This window comes from Humulus lupulus, chromosome 4 (assembly GCF_963169125.1).
Source record: "Humulus lupulus chromosome 4, drHumLupu1.1, whole genome shotgun sequence".
In the NCBI taxonomy this organism is placed as follows: domain Eukaryota; kingdom Viridiplantae; phylum Streptophyta; class Magnoliopsida; order Rosales; family Cannabaceae; genus Humulus; species Humulus lupulus.
The window spans coordinates 6,449,347-6,471,871 of NC_084796.1; the positions used below are offsets into that span (position 1 = coordinate 6,449,347).

General features: G+C 33.7%; 1 protein-coding gene and 1 long non-coding RNA gene across 2 annotated transcripts; one reads left to right on the forward strand and one right to left on the reverse strand.

Annotated features, from left to right (window-relative positions):
• The first annotated feature begins 2,524 nt into the window (after positions 1-2,524).
• LOC133829816 (uncharacterized) lies at positions 2,525-3,398 on the forward strand. The gene is made up of 4 exons (XR_009891878.1): positions 2,525-2,723; positions 2,816-2,846; positions 2,933-2,980; positions 3,338-3,398. It is a non-coding gene; the product is annotated as an uncharacterized LOC133829816 (long non-coding RNA).
• A 3,697-nt stretch (positions 3,399-7,095) lies between these two features.
• LOC133829817 (probable glycerol-3-phosphate dehydrogenase [NAD(+)] 1, cytosolic) lies at positions 7,096-11,690 on the reverse strand. Its single transcript, XM_062259621.1, has 6 exons — positions 11,493-11,690; positions 10,303-11,149; positions 9,653-9,874; positions 7,875-8,122; positions 7,564-7,703; positions 7,096-7,448 (listed from the first exon to the last, which is right to left on the reverse strand). The coding sequence occupies exons 2-6, from the start codon at positions 10,961-10,963 to the stop codon at positions 7,325-7,327; spliced, it is 1,395 nt and encodes a 464-aa protein (XP_062115605.1). The 5' UTR covers positions 10,964-11,149; positions 11,493-11,690; the 3' UTR covers positions 7,096-7,324.
• Positions 11,691-22,525: the final 10,835 nt, after the last annotated feature.

Consider the following 22,525-nt stretch of genomic DNA (forward strand, 5'->3'; position numbering starts at 1 on the left):
TGTGTCAAGTAACTTATCACGTTTGCTGCAGCAAAATTCCCAAAGTTAACAAAAATTCCAAATTATCTCATAGAACTTTCTCAAATCCTATGGTATTAATTCTTTCACCTAATTAACATATTCCTATGAAACCAAGTTTAAGAATTTAATTTCAAGCTTCAATTCACAATTGTTACACAAGGCAAATAACACATTCATATGCTATTCACAAAACATAATCTAACAAGATTATCTACTTGTGTCATTCAAGCTCATCCATTATATTCAGCCTTTCCAGCACAAATATAACTCAACATCTTGCCATTGATAGCCAAACAACAACAAGAATTCATCATTAAGCATACTTGAATGAACAATGGGTATTTTTGCTCAAATAAAGTGCGAGAAATTTAAACACTAAGACAAGAGTTAATTAATAATTCAGGCCTCAAAAGATTTAGTTTATGGCTAAATTCAAGAGCACAAATCCAAAATCAAAATAGCCCATGGGTATTTAAATAGAAAAAACTAAAGAAATTACAAACTTAAATGAGATTAAAGAGGAGAAAATAAGCCAAAGATGATGAATCAATAATCTTATCTTCCTCCTCTTTCTTTTATTCCTTGGATTCTCTTCTTCAAGCTTGTAATTTCTTCTTCTTCTTCTTCTTCTTCTTCTTCTTCTTCTTCTTCTTCTTCTTTTTCTCTCCCCAATGGCAGCTCTAGGATTCTCTTTTCTAAAATGGTGGCTGTCTTCTTTTCACTGATGCTAGGTGCCAATCTTTCTCTAATTAGAAGGCTTGCATCATTGGTCTCTATTTTTGGCCCAATCCTTTTTCTCTCTTCTGGAAAATGCTCCAAAATGTAGCTTTATGCCTCTGATTTTTGCCACCTCATCACTCCTTACCAACTCAATTAATGGCATGTCAAGTGTCTCTTCTTCATATGCTAAAAATCCCCACTTGAATCATGATAAAAATGCTCTAGCAAAATTTCCTTTGTTACAACAAAATCTAAATTTTAGCACAAATAAAACAACTTAGAAATCAATTTTCTTTCCATCTTTTTTCTTGGATAATTCATGCATAAATTCATTGTTTTCACACTTTCAGCTCTTAAAACTAAAAAGACACAATAACACACAACAACACAAAAAAAGAAAAGAAATTAACTAAAAATAACAAAAAGAAAACATCACTCTTCTTAATTCTATACTTATAAGCTTAAAAGTATAAAAAATAACTCTTTATTCAAGAGTTATCACTCATACTTGCTGGCAGACGAGACGATTTCCTCTACAACTCTGCGATGAATGTCGACAGAATCTGACTCCTCTATGATTGGGGGGCGGGCGACTTTCCTCCTCGGTCGGCTCGTGAGCCCGAGAAACATATGAGAACTCATAACGACTACAACTAGAAACGGTCTTGATGAACTCCGTTATCGGGGAACACCTGGAAAATAAAATACAAAAATGGAGAAGACTCAATATAAGATAGGCGCATCATGAAATAAGAGGTGCATACAAGACCGCGGTGTCACCAAGAACAAGCACAGGGCCAATCTTGGGGCGATGAGGTTTCCACAAGATCAAAATTCAACGCGAATCATAGCCCAATGATTGAAATATCAAAGATCAAAATGAAAAATTGTCCTCTCCAATGTTAGGTGGAACCACCACTGACAAACCGGACCACTCGCCAATCGGGGAGTAGCCACTAACCCATACTTCACAGATATGGAATTCACTCCTTACTTAAATGGAAGCTGTAGAGTCCAAGAACTTTACTTAGCTAAGATAGATAGTAGTATGATAGTATTTATAGCATTATCTTTGTAACTGTGGATTTTTGGTTCAGACCGGGAATTATTTGGACACTCATAGTAGTACTTATAGATTTTCTAAGTATAACCTATAATTTAAGAATATTAAGTTTAACCTAAGATTGATTAATATGACTGATATTAAGGATTATATTTATTATATTATAAGGTTTAGATAGACCCAATAAGATAGTAACACTTATGATATGTATGATTATTAAGAAATTATTATTTTAATAAGAGAAATATAAGACTTAGTCTTCACCAAAATCTGATAGGAGCATGACATTTATGACAATTTTATTTATTTGTGGATTAGGTTGATATTTAGATAATTAAATAGATTTTTCGTAACTTTAGGGTACTGTAACTTCCGACCTGTTTTTGACCCAGTTATATTAGGAATTTCGAAAAATAGTATTTCTTAAAAGTTGTAGATAATTTAATGAGCTTTCTAACGGTATAAAGAGAGTCCAAATCGGAGTTCTACAACTCCAAATATGTTGATTTTACTGAAGGGGAGTTTAGAGTTACGAGATTTAAGGAGTTAGAAGTTAAGATTCTATTTGTTTTTATTATTTTAAAATCAAGCTTTGAATCCTTAAATCTCTCTGAAAATTTTGAAAAATTCCTAAGCCTTTGGCTGAAGGATATTCAAATATTTTCAATTAAATTTTTTTTTTTATTCAAAGCCAAAAAAAATATTTTTATTCCTAGAACTCTATAAATAGGACCTAGCACCAAGCATTTTTCATTCATCAAGCTAAGTTCAGAGGCTGCAAGTTGCTAGGTTATTGTGAGAGTGTAAACACTTGGGTTGGGGATTATAAGCTTGATCATCATAAGCTTATCAAACACTTTGGGAAGTGAGGTTCGTTAGTATCTCGGTTGTGGTTAGATTGGTCTTTCAAGTCTTTGAGGTAACCAAAACTCTAGTTCATTTCTGTATTATTTTATTCTCTTTCTCATAGTCTTCTACTCAATCTCTAACCTTAATCTTCATTTTGGTTAGGAAATCTAAGCTCTTGAGCACATAAGTTTTGGTAAGTGTACTTTCAATGGTTTAGTCTTACCATTTTCCTTTTCATCTCTTTTCTTCTTTAGACTCACTCTTTCTAATGGTTATTAGGAGTGTTCCAAAAAGTCCCAACTCAGTCCACATATCCCGGTAACTTTGGTAAGGAAAATAGGCTAGAATCAATATGTTTATGTTTATGTTATCTTATGTGTTATGTTATGATATGTTATGAATATGTTATGATTGTGTATGTTTGTAGGCTTGGGCTTATGCCCTATTTGACTAACAAGACCCCAAAAAGATTGTGGGCATAAGCCTATTTAGCTGGTAGGACCCCACTAATCTCATGGGCATAAGCTTGTTTAGTCTATGGGACCCCAAGTAATAATGGCCATTATAATAAGTGCATTATGTGTTATGATATGTCTTTATGTTTATTACGAAATTTATGTTTATGACTATGTGTTAGATTTTCCTTGCTGGGCATTATGCTCATTCCTTTCTGTTTATGTGCAGGAAAATAAGCTTTAGAGGCGGTAAGATTCGTGACGCTTAGAGGATGTGTGTCGATGGTGGATGGAGTCAAGGAGCCGAGCGTTATTCGATTCGAGGATGTAGTCTTGTTTATGTTTTTATGGTTTTAAATGTATTTTCCACATTTTCTATGTAACTCTTTTTACTTTAAGTTATTTTTGTTTTAAAGACAATGGGTACCCATATCCTATTTATTTTATGAAAGTAACCTTTGTTTCTACAAGTTTCTAATAAAGTATGGTATTTCCGCAAAAATGTAAGTTTTATGTATAGATTTGTTAATGGACCAAATAGTCTAGATTAGTGGGTCATTACAGAAGCATGATAGTTGTTCTTTTTAGTGTTGATTCGGGGCTTGAACATAGAATTATCAATTTCTGTTAGAGAAAAAATCTTCATTCTATAATTCAATTTATAAAACAATGTTCAATAGAGAATTAATGGAACTAATTGATGATAAGACATAATTAGGGAGGTTAATAGACATTAAGACCTACCACTAATTATAAGAACAATTAGCGGGGGGTCATAACTCATGCAATGACTAAATCAATGGATGACTTTATAATTATAGCTTCTAATAATAGGAATATTTGCGGCAAAAATACCTAAGTTTTGCAAATTATGATACTTAAATACCTAACTTTTTTTTTGCGGCTAAAATACTTTCTGTTACACTTTCCTGGCACCCATTGGTACCTTGCCGTTAACTAACAGGTCAGCGCCTACGTGGCAGCTTCTGATTGGTCAAAATAAATAATTTTTATTTAAAAATTAGAAAATATATTAAAAATTAAATTTTATATAATTAAAATTTTTAAAATCACTTTAAAAAATAATATATATAAATTAAATTAAATCTTAAAACAAAATTAAATAAATTAAGATCTGATTTGAACTTTTAACTTAAACTAAATACTAATATAAATTAAATTCTTTCTTAAAAACAATAGTAATTTTTATTTCTCTCCCTCCCGATTCTTCATCTTCGTCACCATTCTTCATTTTTTTTCTTGGGTGCTGGCTTGGAGAAAATAGAGGCAAACTTTTTTTTGTTACATCTCATTCCTCTTCCCCTCTTCATCTTGTTCTTCTTGTTTTTTTTCCCTTTCCGCAGGTGGAGTGCAGATCTGCGTAAGTGGAGGAGGCTAGAACATTGTCGTCGTGCAAATCAGAAAATGTCGTCGGTGGGGGAGATGAGGTGAGAAACAGAATATGGGTTTGACAGAGGTTCTGGAGTCGCCATGCTCAAGGGTGGTCAGAGTTCTGTCTGAAGCTAGCCCCGTCGGCGTCGCGAATCCATCTTCTCCAGCCTAGATGCCGACTGCCGAGCTCCATCCAAGCAAGCCCATATCTGTGCTCTTTGTCCACCTTCGGTTGAAGCAATCCCAGCCTCGACATCCATCTTCTCCAACCGAGCAACCTAGAAAAAAAAAAAGAAGAGGAAGAACGGTGAAGATGAAGAATCGGGAGAGAGAAAGAGAAAAAGTGTATTTATTTTAATTAGATTTTTAGTTTTAGGTATTTTGAATAATGATTTTTTAATTTTAATTTAATTAAAATATGTTTTTTAAATAAAATTCTAATTTTTTATTAGATTTTTAATGAGTTTTATTTAATTTTTAAATATTTAAATGAATTTTTAAATAAAAACTCAATTATTAATAACGTGGACCAATCGGAAATTGACACGTAGGTGCTAACCTGTTAGATAACGGTGAGGTATCAACGGGTGCCAAGAAAGTGTAACGGAAAGTATTTTAGCCGCAAAAAAAAAGAGTTAGATATTTAAGTGTCATAATTTACAAAACTTATGTATTTTCGCCGCAAATATCCTCTAATAATATATGACAACAATTTTGAGAGTTCAACTATGAATTTTCTAGTAGAATAATTCATAGTTAATGAATTAATTAATGGAACTAAGAGTTGGCGAAATTAATTAAATTATTGGAACTTAGAACTACGAGTCCATATAGTCCTTATACTAGCTTGATAACACAGGTAGAATTTTAGTATTGAAATGAAATAATTAAAAATAATAAAGTATTATTTAAAATCTCGCAAAATAATATTATTTGTGAAATAATATTTGAAATATTATTTATGAAATAATATTTAATGGAAAATAAAATTATATTCATTATTTTGTGAAACTAATTTTTATTGAAAAATTAATTTAATCTTATTTAATTTTGTAGTATAATTGTATACTATATAAAATAATATGGTAAATGTCTAAAAAATATCATTTTATAAAGATAAAATACCACAGGACCTAATGTCCTACAAGTTGCGCTAACCACAGTCCAAATAGATTGTGGTCCATGCATAGGCCTGATAAGATTAGGGCGATGTCTTTTTTTTTTATTGTTCTATAATAAGAAGATAACAACAATGAGAGAAGGCAGAAGTGATTTCACATTATCTTACCAAGTGAGAAAAATAGAAAACTTTGTTCTCTCTGCTTTGTGAAAAGAACATTCTATCATATATTGAGATTCAATGTGTGTTCTTGTGTATCCTACCAAATAGCATAGACATCCACATGTGTTCTTCTTTTTATGCGAGACATAGTATGGAAGATGGTTGGTTAGAAGGCTTGAATGCTATTTGATCTACGGTGTTCTACATCTACAAAAATATTCGTAATTTTCAGTTTTATTCAGATTCATGTAGCATGAGAAAGATTTCGTTCTAGTTATGGTTTCATGAGTGATTCGATATCTCGTGCTTTAATAATTATTATTATCGCATATAAATTTATCTCATACTTCTGCTGCACTTTCAAACACATGATCAAAAATCAACAAAGAGATACCTTGCGATGTCAATGAGTACTACTACTATTAGAACTAGTTGTCAATCAGGTGAATGGACAATATATGGGGTTTACTTGTACCATGATGATGGTGATGAAAGGATTCCTACATACATAATTTCGATTGAGCAGTTGGGGATTCTTATTTGCAAAATAAACTTATATAATCATTATGGTATATTATGGATGGAACCGTATGCGATAGGGCCAAGTCCTTGTGTGATGTTGTTTGGCAATCAATGCGCAATTTTGAGCTATAACTTCAATACCAATGAGCTCAAAATTGTGCACAAAACTAGAGTGTGATGATTACAAGATACTTAGCTGCTTCTTACCTATTTTCACCATTCGCACCTGTCTTCTACTTTTTAGAGGGCTGGATAAGTGGAATATAAGGTGTATTCCATTGCATGAGGCATTCTCTAAAGTGTAAGATTTTCTTTTTCTTCTATAATTTGTACTTTTACAATTTTCAATATGCATACATGTAGATTAAAAGACACGTAAAGATGTTCAATAATGCATATATAATTAATAACTATTGACATAATTTTACTTATTACACAATCCTTTGTTTGTAGTCGACAATATCTAATATTATTTATTAAATAATAATTAGAGTGACATGATTTTTAAATTCATCAACTGAACTAATCATACTTATCAACCTATACATGTAGATTAATGATATAAGACAATATAAATTGTCCAATACACAAGAGGTAACATACTATGCGGTTAAATTTAGTACTAAATTTTACTAATTAAATTGTAATTTATTAAATAATGTCAGACACTGCATAAAAAAAAAATTGGACACTTTAACATGCTTTGTAACAATGCTTACTATATGTACATTGTTTGCATATACTTTGTATTCTAAACTATAATCCTGATTTCATCTAAAACTAAAAACTACTTGTATGAAAAGAACAATTTTATTAACCAAATGTTCAAAAACAAAATAATATAATACACTCATTTTTATCAACTCAAAATTTAAGATGGAAAAAATATATAATTCATGAACAGGAGCGTTTCATACTCCTCACAAACTAGCATGTATATATCAAATTTGAACCTAAACTAAAATGGTACATAGCTGCTTAAAATTAAATTTGTTCTTGAGGTGAAAATTGTAATTGATATCAAGGTTGGCCAAGAAGTGATGGCCTGTAGAACACATGAGTTTGAGCAATCTGGATACGATCTCTCGGATCATTCATCGTTTCGTCTCTTAATGTTTGAAGAATAGCTTGTGATGAAAATTCCCTAAATATGTAAATTAAAGAAAAAAGGATTATAAGAACTCACTATATAATGAACACAATTTCACCATTAAAAACTCAAATAAAAGAAAGAAAGAAAAATGCATCAATTAAAGTACCTTTTAATAAGAATTTTATAGAGCATTTTCAGTATAGGACAGAGCTCAACCGGAGCAACGTGCTTGTTTTCTTCGGGGTGTAAAACACTCAAGGATGAATGGCTTAGCAACTCAAAAAATGCTTTCACAGCAGAGACGCCCTGCAAGGTGAGTAAGGTTCAAGCTAATTTGTTCAACCATATATAGAAGCAAATGAAGTTTTAAACAACTAAGCAGTGTGAGTTTGACCAACTTTAAAACATTAGTCCTAATCTCATTTTTAAGTTATATCCACAAATTTCATTCCAGACAATTGGACGAAGATCCTTTACCTGAATCATACCCTTGCCCTTGATGCTATCACCCATTTCAAGGCTCAACTCCTTTTTGGCTAACTTTTGTCCATACCATGCATTACGACCCTTCAACAAGGTCACGTAAGTATCAGCAAGCAAAGGCCCTGCAAGTTTCTCTGGTTCTTCTGCCAAAAGATGTGTGATGAATATCATTTCAGATGTGCAGTGTGCAAAATACACTGATTTGCTGGTGGCACTTTCATTTGTTAGAGCAGCCACCATTCCTGCACAATCAAAATTAGAAAGATGGATAAGCAGACTGATACTTCGATAAGTGTTTATGTAAAGGAATTGAAAAAGATAATGAAATCGGGTAAATGGCGATCATTATTCAAGCAACAGAATAGAAAGCAGTCTATCATACAGAGGGACTAACTCAAGATATGAGATAATACTCTCGCAGAGGTTGATGTGCATACCAACTTGAAATTTGATGTATATTTTGAAGTAATTAATAAATTGACACAAAAAGTCTGAAATTGTAAGAGTGGCAGAAGGTGCAGGCAGTGCTTGTCCACTGATCAGGATTATGGAGCATGTTTTTTAAGGACAGTTTTACTCAGCAGAAACAAGAATATTGCAAGTTTCTAACTAAAGTTTTTATCGAAAATACTTTTCTCAAAGCAAGCAGCACCTTAGATTAATTATTTGAAACACTGGTAATTAATTTGTGATCTAATTTTGCTAAATTTTCAGTGTCTAAGAAATAAATAAAATATAATTAGAGAAAACAAATGAAAGCCTGCAACATCTCAAGTCCATACTCCAAACTTGGTGCGATCTTAACTTGACTTTACAATAGTCAGAACAAAACTAGGGAAGACTTGAAATTAGACCGAATGCCATTTCCTTACTGGCTTATTCTAATTTAATGTAGAAGCCTGTGATGTAAGGTTTCAAAAAAATTTGTCAACACATGCCAAAGGGAATAATGTAAACCATAAAAGTATATTGCCAATTAATTTATTTGGAGATAATTTTCAATAATCATAAACTTGAATATGGTGCAGCAGAAAATAAGGTGATGTTTGGCTAGGAGTAATGAAATGGAAATGAATCAATCTTCATTCAATTTATTTGTTTAGTTGCATTTTAGAGTATTAGAATGTCATTCCAATAGAATGGTTTCTCAGGAAAGACCATTCCAATGCAAGCTTGAAAAAAATTTAATAATTTATTTATCACTTTTTTTTCATATTAATTTTTATTCAGTTTCATTCCATTCCCATTCCTCCATTTCCGTTCCCTCCATCCAAATGGCACCTAAGTGACTTGAACGAACATAGGTGCCCAGTCTTTAAGTTACTGAACATCTAAACTAGTACTGTCTTGAACACTGTTAAAAAATTCACTTACTGACAGGCACATCAGCAGCATTAGAAATACAAAAAACTCCTGAATTATAAAAAAAGTGGTCCTTGAGTACTAACGAAGCATCTTATGCCAAAGCATAAATATTTTTCTCTTCCTTTTACACCCTCTCATGGTCTAAATCTCAAAGGATATTTCAAGCAGATTGATTCCCATATAACGTACCAATGAGATTATAAGCATGTAGATTACACTAAAACAAAACCCAACTCCGAAAAATTGCAAAGGATTGATTTTAATTTTTTTTTTAAAATCGAGTAGAGCACATATCATAGACAGACCATAAAGAAGAGGAGGAAACTGAAGGTTACTGCAAAATCAAATTGATTAGTATATAATTCTATCATGTCCAAGTTTCACAACAAGCTGAAATGGAAGCTTACCAGCTCCAATGGCATAGACGTTTTTTAAACCACCCATTACTTCATGCGTAACTAGATCACCATTGTCCCACACTATAAAATGGGGTTGTCTCAAAAATGTAGCCAATGGTTTTCTCCATTTTTCTGCTCCACATATCCGAGCATTAGCATATTCCTTGTTGTATATTTCTGAGGCAATATTAGGTCCTCCGAGATAGAGAATGTTTTCGATTGGAACTCCAGCTTCAAAGCATAACATAATAAGCAAGTTAAGGAAATCGAAAATATAAAAAGCATATGAATTGCCCCTTCTTTATAAGGAGAACAAGCTCAATTATCATACAGAAATCTAAACTTTACAGTGCTCTAACCAGACAAGAAACTAACATATAAGGTAGATCAACAACACTAAATACATAAAGCTGCCCTGAATTATAAAGAAACGGTGCTTCAGTTACTATGCAAGCATTTTGTTTTAAATAAATACTATGAAAGCATCTTAAGTCGAAACAAAAAAGGCTACATTATCCTCCTGGTGCATCTTTTATAGTATTTATCTCATAAAAAGTTCACATAGATTGTTTTCCAAGTTAGGTATCAAAGAGATTATAAAATTAAAATCATATGCCAGAAAACAAACAATGTTAAAATAACAAATCAGACAGTCTTACTAGCTCGATTGATCATTTGTGTAGGAGTAATAATCCGTGGCTCAAGCTCCAGTTCAGCCTCTACACCTTTAGACAGAGAAATGATAACTGGCATTGCTATTCTCTCTTTCCAATACTTGCTAATCTCTTCAAACACTTCACGAGTTTCTGTTGAGGGCAATCCATTTACCAAAATATCAGCATCCCACACAGCCTCCTGCAAGTTAGTGACAACCTTCAAGGGGCAAAGAGGGGTGTCAATCATATTTACACAAAATCCATCTTTCAATATCTCATCAGCATAGAGCGTTCGATCACCTAGTCTTGCCTCCACATATTTCAAATAAGCACAGCGTCTGATTAGTCTCCTGAGCACATCTTCTCTCGAGTTGATTATTTCAAATAAATGTTCAGCTGTGGCTTTATCAACTGCTCTTCCAGGTCTTCTCCAAATTCTTATCAAAACCTTTTCTCTTAGATGACCATAACAATCCTGCAACATGGCAATAAAGACGCTACCCCAAGCACCAGCACCTACACCAACTATCTTCAGGGGATCACCTTCAGCTTTGCCCAAAAGCCTACGGATCTCATCAATCTTCTCTTCAATTAAACCATTTGAATTATGTACCAATCCATTTGAATACTCATTATGAATCACACCATCAGCAGCCCCAACCATTTTCTTATTCCTTTTGCAAATATCCTCTGCTCAACTAGACTCTTTAAAAATCAACACTATTCAATAGCCACCACAATCAAAAAAGGAAGAATCTTTTCAATGGAGTAGCTCTCCTAAAGAGTTGAACAATAAAAAATTTCCTCCTCAAAGCCCCTGATCTATGCAGCCCACTTCCAACTTTTTCACCTAAAATAAGAAAATGACTTCAAAAACTTCAAAAGAGCTAGAATTATTGTTGGGTTTTCTACCAAAGTCAAAACCCAGCCGCCGTTAGACAGGAACTTAAAACTTTTCGACTATTATTACATAAAATAAAATAAATTTAACAACATGGGCATTACGGTTTCTCATTCAATCACCATTTCCAAACATAGGATTTCACCAAACATGCACATTAAAATTCTTGGAAGTTCAACCCTTTAAGTTGGGTTATCCACTTCCCACCAAATCCAATCGATATAGAAAGTCTTTTTTTAGTAATTAATATCAAAAAATAAACAAAGCGAAGGGAAATTGAAAACATATCTACCTGTGCGGATACTTCAATGTAGTGACATGGATTCCAAGCTTTGATCTTTTCAGTCCAAAACGTGGAGAGTAAGACTTAAGAAGGGTTTTGGCGTGTGTAAATGAGCTTCTTCGCTATGGTCGGTGGCAGCAGCCGGCCGGGCCTCTGGCATTGCTGATGTCAGCTTCTATCAAATCTGGGTCCCAATCTTCAAGTTGCCTGCCACTATAAAAGTTTCCTATTTTACTGATAATAACCTAAATTACCTAATTTGTATCAATTTTTTAGTTTTATCGTCGTTTATCTGAAAGTGTCGTTTGTTTTAAAGTATGTCGTTTTTATGCATTGTGTCGTACTTTGTTGTCGTTTTTACACTGATGTTTAACGTCGTCTGTTCAATTGTGTCGCTTCTTGTATTTCTTTGTAGTTCCCAATAATTGTATCGTATTTTAATTTTATTGTCGTTTATTACTCTGTTATTGACTGTGATTGTTTTTAAAATTATGTCGTTTTATGTGTTTGTTGTCCCGCTCCTGATCGTGCCGTTTGTTGACTTTGTTGTCCTTTACGTAACTTGTCGTGTATATGATTGTGTTCCTTATTAACTCTTTGTCGCTTATGTATAAGTGTGTCGTTTTTTCAACACAGCATGTCAGCATCTGTATATAATTGAGTCATTTTGCCAATTTATTGTAGTTTTTTTTTATATAGAAATGTGTCATTTTTTCAGCTTATTGTCGTTTTTTCAGTCAAGTTATTCTTGCATATAAATTATATTTAACTGCCCAAAATCAAAAAGACATTTTTTTTTCTTATTCTTTATTTTTTCCCCCCATTTGGTTCTAAATTTTGTATTGCATCTTACTATTTCTTTACTAGTTCTGAATATAGATATGGGTTGAATTTAAATATCTATGCATTAATTAGCATAGTGAGCTTGATTAGTTAATACTTTCAGTTTATATTGATTTGAAATTTGTAAAAGAAAAATGATAGTAAATAGCCCAAAATAATGATATCAAAAATTTAATGTCCTCATTTTTTTAATTTTTAGAGAAATAACTATTTTATATTGTTGAATAACTAAATTGTTATTTTTTATCATTTATTTATTTAGGAGCGTATGACTTTAATATAGTGGTATATGTATATTAGTTTTGTTTAATTAGTTTTTATTTTAAAGTTATATTAATTTTTATGGGTTGTTGGTACATTATTTTCCAACTACGGTATATGTTTTTTGTGGTACGGTATATTATTTTTTTATGATATTTAGTTTCTATATTATTATACATAATGGTAGTATATAATTTTGTATCATGGTATATATATTTTAATGGTAGTATATAATTTTGTTAGCATAGTATATACATTTTTAGTAATAATTTTATAAGTTTTGTTGGTATATTATTTTTCAACTCAGTATATATATTTTGTAGTATGTTTTATCATTCAACAATCCATAAAAAACCGGAAAAAAAAATAAAAATTAATTAAACAAAATTAATATACATATGCCATAATACTAAAATATTTAGAATAAAATAGTAATTTACTAAAGGGCATATTTGGTAATATGTAATATTAAAATGTGGTTATACTATTTTACCACAAAATTAAAAATATAGACATTTACTTACTTTCACACACCATTAAATATCATTTTGTACTAAGCCCTAATTTGTCAATGGGAAAATTTACACTTAATACATTTTTTATCTTAATTACAATAATAATGTGGGTTATTATATTTATAATTATATCTTTATTTTATATTGTTTTTAAACTTATTTCCACTTTCTTCTTACTGTTTTTCAAGTTTTTTTTAACGTTGTTTTCTTTCTCATTTTCTCCTTAACTTCAAAAATATTTTTCCAGCTACATCACTATTCGGTTGGGCTCAAGAGTGGTATCATCGTGACCTCCTCTTCAAAGTAATCATTTTGATATGTGGGAATGATATATTTTTTCGCTGTCGTCGGAGAAGATAATCAGAATAAAAAGTAATATTTTAGTTTCTTTTTTATATTTTGTTAACCAAAAAAATAACTAAATTTTAAATTTAAACAAAATTTAATATACTAAAATTTGTATTCTTATTTTACATTTAAATATATCATATGGTATTCTAAACAACTTTAAAGTTATTTTAGAAACATTTCAAGTAACTTTTTTTAAAATAAATACTTTAGGATATTGTTTGATAACTTTTTAAATAGAACATAAGACTTTTTTTTTTTTGTAAGTCACTAAGTTTGTTGGTTACTTTAAATTTGTGGCATACCCAAAAATTTAGTCATGTATCAAAATGTAACCAATTGGTATCTTAAATGATTTTACAAACAACGAAAATATATTTTTTAAAAGTAACTATGCAGTATACTAAATAATATCATTTTCTAATAAGCTATTTATGGTAACTTGAAATTATAGAAGTAATTTTTTATACTATATGATAATTAATTATTTTCTAAAATAGACTTGATAGTACCGTAAAAGTATCTTAAATAATAAGATATGTAAATTACATGAGTAACTAAAATAGTCTATTAAAAGTTATCGTGTAATATATATACAATAAATTATATGGTAACTTATTATACTATATGACAACTCATTAGTTGAAATAAGCTTGAAGGTTACCAAAATCAATTTTAAATAATAAGATACCATAATATAACATAAAAATAATTAATTGATATATTAAGATGTCTACAAATGAGTGTTGAAGGTAACTAAAAATTACAGAAATAATATGATCTAAAAATAAAACTTTTAATAAAAAAAGTGATTAATTGGTATCTTATCGGCATCGTAAGCAACTAAAATGTAACTTTTTAAAATTCTAAAAGCAGGATTTCCCAATTTTTTTCTTCAAAATTCGATATATTATGCTGACGTGGCATTAGTATTTGAGTAAATAATTTGGTTTAAGGCATTTTTGTAAATAATTTAGATTCTAGTATATAATTGTAAAATTCGCCTCAATATATGCTATGTACTTCTATGCATTTATTTGATCCAATTCCACTTATTGCTTTAAACAATTTACTATACCGATCTATTTTATTCGTTTTGGTTCTTTATTATTTGTTTGTATATACTAGTTAAGGTACGTGCTACAGGCACGTGTCACATGGTACATATATGTTTAAATTTGTGTTTGCTAAATAGTACTAATTTTTTTTATATTAAGAATTATGTAATTTGTGATGGTATTTTTATTTTTAAATATTAGTTTTTAATTATTTAAATAATATATTTAATTAGTTAATTAAAATTAAAAAAAACTAAGATTTTTATACTATGTTTTTATTTCAATTTGTGCTCAATTAGTGTTAATTTATTTTTTTGTATTATACATCATGTAATGTTATTTTTAATGGTATTTGTATTCTAAATTATTAGTTCTTTTTTATTATATAGTTGATCACAATTCATTTATAATTGTTAACATATTAATAATAATGACAATAATTAAATAAATATAAATAAAAAAATTAAAAAAGAAGCTTTAATATAGATATATAATTATATTTTAATATGTATGAATGTATAAAAATATTATTTGTATTTAATAATTATTACGTTATTAAAATAGAATATTTAATTAGTTAATTAGAATTAATTAAAATACTGAGATTTTTATACTATTTCTTTTGTTTCAATTTGTGATTTTCAATTAATGTTAGTTTATTTTTTGAATTATGTATTATGTAATTTTTAACGCTATTTTTTTGTATAAATGATCTTAATTTATTATAATTGTTAATAGATTAATTATAATGACGCAAATTAGATAAATATAAATAAAAAGGAGCTTATCATATATATAATTATGTTTTAACATGAACGAGTGTATACAAATATTTGTATATTACATTTAGAGCTGTAATTGTGGGCAGGCCCGGCCCGGCCCACATTTTTGTGCCTCCGATAAATTCGGGTCGGGCCGGGTCGGGCTATTTTTGAAAGAGTAGGCCTAGCACAGCCCATGTCGTGTGTCGGGCCCAAGTCGGGCCGACCCACTTTTCTTATTCGGGCCCAAATTTGGGCTCACGTTTAGGCTCATGTTAACGGTGAAATCTCGTCAACGAAATTAGATCGGAAAACTCAAAGGTAAGTAGGGTGATGTTTAGATAAGAACTTAGAATGGACTTATGGAAGGATAAACACAGATCAACAATGGAGTAAAAACTGTATATTGCTTAATAGCTTTAGTCTACAATGAATTTTCCAACCCCCACTACAACAAAAAAGGCCATTTGCGTCAGTTTAGCACTGCCACAGTTGAGTTTTTGCGTCAGTGTACTATGTGACGCAATTGCCCATGACGCAAACAAGAGTGTCATTTGCGTCAGTGGGGCACTGCCACAAACTGGCATTTGTGGCAGTGCCCCACTGACGCAAATGACACTCTTGTTTGCGTCAGTGGGGCACTGCTACAAATGTTAAAAACGAGTATTTTTTGCGTCAGTTGGGCACTGTCACATAAAGTATTAACCAGGGAAGTTGCAAATGTTTATGCCAATTTCCCTGGCCTGTTTTGATAAAAATAATCAGCAGCAGAAACAGAAAAACAACTGTATGAACAGAAAAACAACAATATAAGTTTTTATAAACATTTATCTAGAGTTAACATTTGTGATCAAAACTATAAAAGTAATTCAAATATCAAAGTTAATATATGTACTCTTGTGTTCTAAATTTCTAAGTGTCAAACCTACTTAAACTAAAATTTCCTCACCCACTTGCTCATTTGCTAATTGAGATACGCCATAATTGATTCAGTCCACTTATCCCGTATCTCGTTGATTTCGTCAGCCGAATATGGACTCGTATTCGTAAACTAATTAGAAAATATTTAAAATAATAAGTTACAAATAATCATCCAAATAAAATCATGAACGATAGTTTAAATGAAAATTAAAAAGCAAAAAAATACCTCATTTTTCAAGTAAGCCTTCGGTTTAGGCTGTGAAATCAAGTCTCTAGCAAATTTCATAACGTAAAAGCCACACTCGGTTGGCCCAGTCTGGTTTCGACACTATTACAACATAGTTATCCAAAGTTAAGAATTATATTTAGTAAGTTATTATAATAGAAATATGTCAAAAAGTTGAATACGATAAGTAATATAATTTACTTACCTTAGGAACACAAACGTCAGTGCCCCACTGACGCAAACGTCCGTTACTGTCAGTGGGCCACTGACGCCGTTAACAGTCCGTTTGTGTCAGTGCCCCACTGACACAAACGGTTCCATTAAACAGCGTCAGTGTACGTTATGACGCAATTGGACCCTCATTTGTGGCAGTGTCCAACTGCCACAAATGCTAATTCTTGGTCAACAGCGTCAGTCAACTGCGTTGACTGACGCGTTTGACTGACAAAATTGCCCTTTTTTGTAGTAGTGCCCCTATTCTGAGGGGTAAAACTCTATTTATAGTTGGGCTCTAATGGCGCCTTATACATGGTGGTCCCTTTGGACAAAATAGTATTGGAGTACATTGTCAGGGTCATGGCACAGGTGGTAGTGGTGTCAGAAGAGTGGTGGTTTGCTCTAGTACGTGTCAGGGGCATGCATATAGTGCTTCCACTTTGGTGCCATATTGTGCCTCCACTACTTGTCGGGTATGGACCTCATAGGCGTGCTGAGGGAGTGCTTGCTATGAACCATTCTTGTACAGCCACTACTTGTCTGGCGTGGACATCGTGTCCGTACTCTAATTCCTCTTGGTTTGCATGTGTATTCCGTACCTGTATGAGCTCCTCGGGCCATACATGCGCTTTCACCCTCACAAGGTACCTTATTCTTCAAGTATTAGAATCCCTACACGTTATCATGGAGGATATGGTTCCAATATGCCTGGGTGGCAAGGTCCTTGCGTGAAGAGGGATGAAACATGCGAGGTTGTGCCTCGCGAGATGGGGCATGTGTGATGGCCTCGTGACACCCTTGGCGCGAAGTGGGACGCAACATGCACAGTTATGCCTCACGAGATGGGGCGTGCGTGATGGCCTCGCGACACCCTTGGCGCGAAGTGGGAGGCAACATGCGCGGTTGTGCCTCGCGAGATGGGGCGTGCGTGATGGCCTCGCGACACCCTTGGCGCGAAGTGGGACATAACATACACGACTGTGCCTCGCGAGATGGGGCGTGTGTGATGGCCTCACGACATCGTTGGCTCGAAGTGGGACGCAACCTGCGCGGCTGTGCCTCACGAGATGGGGCACATGAGATGGCCTCGCGACACCCTTGGCGCGAGGCGAGGCTCGCAATGCAAGGTTGTCCCTCACGAGATGGGGCGCATGAGATGGCCTTGTGACACCCTTGGTGCAAGGCGAGGCTCCCGATGCAAGGTTGTCCCTCGCGAGATAGGGCGCATGAGATGGCCTCGCGACACCCTTGGTGCAAGGCGAGGCTCCCGATGCAAGGTTGTCCCTCGCGAGATAGGGCGCATGAGATGGCCTCACGACACCCTTGGTGCGAGGTGAGGCTCCCGATGCAAGGTTGTCCCTCGCGAGATGGGGCGCATGAGATGGCCTCACGACACCCTTGGCGCGAGGCGAGGCTCCTGATGCCAGGCTGTCCTTCGCGAGATGGGGCGCATGAGATGGCCTCGCGACACCCTTGGCGCGAGGCAAGGTTCCTGATGCAAGGCTGTCCCTCGCGAGGCCTGCAAGGTGCGAGACTCCTCCTGACGCGAGGCACCCTTGGTGCGCGAGATGCCCTTGGCGCGAGACCCTCAGGGCGAGGCTAGGTGCACCTCACTTGGCGCGAGACACATGGCCTCGCTACGCGAGGCTATAGGTGCTTGGGCAGTTAGGCGAGGCGAGCCTCACTATGCGAGGCAAGGTGGGCCTCGCTATGTGAAGCATTGACTTCGGCTGGGCGTGGCCGAGGCTCCTTGATGAGGCCTAGGCGTGAGGCGCTGGGCGTGGCCGAAGCACCTTCACGAGGCCCAGGCGCGAGGCGCTGGGTGTGGTCGAGATGACCTATGCGAGACCCTGGCGCGAGACGCTTGATGTCCCGTGTGATGATCTTGCAATGCGCGTGGGCCTTATGGGAGTTCGGACTTGATTGCTTCGGACTTTTTCCCGGTGTGGAATTCTTGTCCCTCATTTGGCATGAAAGAGACTTTGTGAGGCTTAGGGCCTTGCACATATGTGGCCTCTTGGTGGCACGTGATGACCTTCTGACTCTATAGCGTACTTGGCGCCTTCAGTGCCCCTTAGCCTCTCACTTCAATAAGGGACCTTGCACATATGTGGCCTCTTGGTGGCACGTGATGACCTTCTGACTCTATAGCGTACTTGGCGCCTTCAGTGCCCCTTAGCCTCTCACTTCAATAAGGGACTAGAAATTTTTTCTTTCTTTGTGGATTTTTGATATCCACAGCCCACTTTATTATTGCCAAAAAATGTAAGGATGGAGAATTGAACCCTCCACCTCCTCCTTAACTATCATTGGACATACCACCAAACCAAATACATTTCTTTGTTTAAATTATAATTTTAGATATTTTTATATACTTTTTAACAATATATTACACATAATTATATCAAAGATAATTATTAGAATTTTAATACCTACTAATAAATGCTAAAAAAATTAACTCACAAATCTTAAAATAAATTAATATAATTATAAAAATATAAACATTGAGAAAAATAAGACTTCTATTATCATTTTAATTTATTAATAATTGACAAATAAAAATTTATTATGATCATTAATGTCAAAATATCGGACTTTTTATCGTATCGTGCTTTCGGGATAGTTTGTTCGTGCTTTCGTATTGTGCATTCGGGCTTGTCGTGCCGTGCCGTGCTCAGGCCCATGTCGTGTCGTGCCTGGCCCATGCCCATATTTTTTCGTTCCGTGTCGTGCTCGTGCCTCCCGGGCTCGTACCGGTTTCGTGCCGTGCTAGAAAGCCCGGCCCGTATTTACAACTTTACATTTCTACTACTCTTTTTATTATATATTTGATTTTAGTTAATTATAATTGTTAATATATTATAATAATAATACTAATCAAATAAACATAAATTAATAAAAAAAAATAAAAAAAATGAGCTTTAATGTAATTATCTATGCAAGTGTGCACATATCAAAGGGTAGTTCTCTAATGCACCCCAAAAATGGCTACACTGGTACAACCCCTCTTTAATTTTTGACTTAGAAAGTATTTTCAGTGCAATTTTTTTATGTACGTATATATTGTAGTTGTTTAAAGCATCATACAAATTTTTAAGAAATTCTGAATAATTTACAATGTCAAAAATAATGTTCAAATAATGTATTTTCCATACTCATTAAAAAAAATAATTACGAGTGCAACAAACTATTTAAACTTTGTTTTTGGGCCCGATAAATTATTCAGAATTTTCTGAAAATTTACAACATGTTCTAAATAATTATAATATATACGGTCATAAAAAAAATTGCGTCGAAAATACTTTCTGAACAAAAAACTAGAGAGATAGTGCACTAATGTGCCCCCTTTCGGGGGTGAACCCGAGATTTTTCCAATAAGTATAATTATAATTTATATTTTACAATAATATATATAAGTATATAATATGTGTATATAAAATGCTAAAATATCTGTACTACACTTTTATATATGTTATAGACACATGGCATTAGGTGGGATGTGATACAGGCCAAATATTATATTGTAATCACTTTTCATGGAGTATGACATTTAAGAAAACTAGTGTCGCATTAAATGGACTATACATAACGCTTCTAATTAAGTACTACACATGAATAAAAAGTTATAAATTGTGCTATTGAAATGATAATTTAAGAGAAGATGGAAGAACAGCATAATGTTGGAGTTTTAGGCTTCAGTGTATCTGCATCTACTCGAAGAATATGAAGTATTTGTAGACACATTATGTTTATGGCAACTACTTTTTTTTTTTTAATAAAAGTAAACACATTATGACAAAGAAATTGTTTTTTATGAGAAGTTTAATGAGCAATATTTTAGATAGTGTATGGGAATCTAGAGCAGGTGCAAGTCTCTGAAGAGCTAATTCAAACTCAAATATGTAGCAGAGTTGAAACCCATCATAGTCCACATCATCTGGATATGGTGGTCTATCCCACAAGGAGTATTTTTCTCTTTGCCGACATACTAAATTCTGACAAAAGTGATGGACAATGGAGATTCTCATGTTTGAGAAATTATAAGTTTTGCTCCCTTTTCATTGATTCTTATGATAGAGTAGACAACTATTTCATCAGTATTCACACCATCCCAAATTATGTCGATCCAATAAAAATTTTACACCTCATTCAAATTTTTTAAAACCAAAATCCTTGAACTTACGTTTAGAGTGCCTTTAGTCTATGGTCATTTTAGTTGGGATATTTGAGCTTATATACTTACAAAAAGCACTCTTTATTTCAAATACACCCACCTAGGTAATTATTGGTAAAACATGTCCCAAATGTTCCAAAGTTGTAGTTGGACAGACTAGGTGTAGGCATGGTAGGCATGCCCTTTACCTTTCTCTCACTGTATCAAGACATATTTGACCTCTTACATTGACCAACGTCGACCGATATAGAGAGGAAAAACCAATGTCCCTACCTCATGACGTCGTCGTTTCTACTATAAGAGTGCACATCCACAGTCGCACCAAACCACCGTCGCCTCAAATTTGAGATTAGTAAATGTATAAATTTAAAATAAAAAATCAAAATTGTTGAAATTCAAAAGTTGGCTTGTAGTGTAGTTTATGTTGACACCAGATTTTGTCAACAAATAATAATAATATCAAAATGGTTGTGATTATGATTTGAAGAGGTAGTAGAAAGTATAAACTTCAAGATTTGTAGTGGCTCGACCTAGAATGTGACATTCGCCCACTGTAGTTTTTTTATTGCTTTCTAATGAATCTTATTACAACTTTACAAAAATGTTCTCTCCTACAGAGATATGGGTATTTTTCTTATTCTCCTCTCCCTCTTTTTGTTCGTGTTCCCGTCTTTTTTGTTGATATCCTCCTATTTATAGAGGATGGGGCTTCAATAATAATTTATTAAAAAAAAAACCTAAGAGCATCAGCAATGGTCATGGATAAAAATGATGCTTGTGTTAAAGTGGTCCAAAGTCAACAAAAATAATATATATTTAATTTTAATTTTTGGCAACATTGCCCACTGTTGGCAACATTGCTTTGTTTTTCATTTGTTATTTATGGTCAAAGTTACATTAATTAAATAAAATATTAAATTTTGCATTGTTCCCAAGATTGGCATCGTAGCCCAGTAGTGCAAGCACTGGAGATGCTCTAATAAGTTAAAAAAATGTATAATGCATTTCACTTTTGCAGGTTGTCAGTCAGTCAATGGCAAACAAATCACACACTATTTATTCTTTAGCAGAAGCTTGGGACAGACGCAAGCATGGTAGGTGTGATGATTTTTTTACCAAGGTTTGATTGGTGTCCTCGAATCCAAAGGTTTATAGGCTCTTCTTTCGATGCTTGAGTGATAATCTATTTGAGCTTGACTTGGACCTGGAAATGTAGTGAGCTAGCTCATCCTTTCCCTTATTTGAGCTTGGTGGTTTTGCCCAAAGTTCGAGGGACGATACTCTGTCCACCTTAACTTCACCTTAGTTGCCTGGCTTAATCTGAGCTGTAACTACTTGTGCTTGGAGGTTTGGGACAAACATTTTCCCCCAAATTTGTATTCGTGTATTGCGCAATGGGAACTTCTTAGCCTCTTGAATGATATCCAAGCATTTTCCTGGATGTTCATCTTATGTAGAAATAATGATTTCGAGCATGCATCTCGGTGTTCAACTTTTGGAACACACTTCTAGATGATCGATTCACATCGTGCGCTTGGGTGCTTAACTTCTGGAGCTCTCTTCCCAACATGTTTGGTCCTCAGTCATTGGGCACTTAGCTTTTGGAGTGCCCTTATGGGCTTCATCATTGTGTTGTTTTTATAGGCTGGTTATTGAGCACTCTCTCGTGTTCAGCTTACGGAACATACTCCTAGGTGCTTGGCGCCAATGTCTCATTCT

Bases quoted from the DNA above. Each gene is read 5' to 3' on its own strand.
- LOC133829817 (XM_062259621.1), bottom strand. From the start codon at position 10,963: ATGGTTGGGGCTGCTGATGGTGTGATTCATAATGAGTATTCAAATGGA. The intron at 9,875-10,302 runs GTAAGACTGTCT...TATGCTTTGAAG, and splicing joins ACAAATGATCAATCGAGCTA to CTGGAGTTCCAATCGAAAAC. The intron at 7,704-7,874 runs GTAAAGGATCTT...CTCACCTTGCAG, and splicing joins AGGGCAAGGGTATGATTCAG to GGCGTCTCTGCTGTGAAAGC.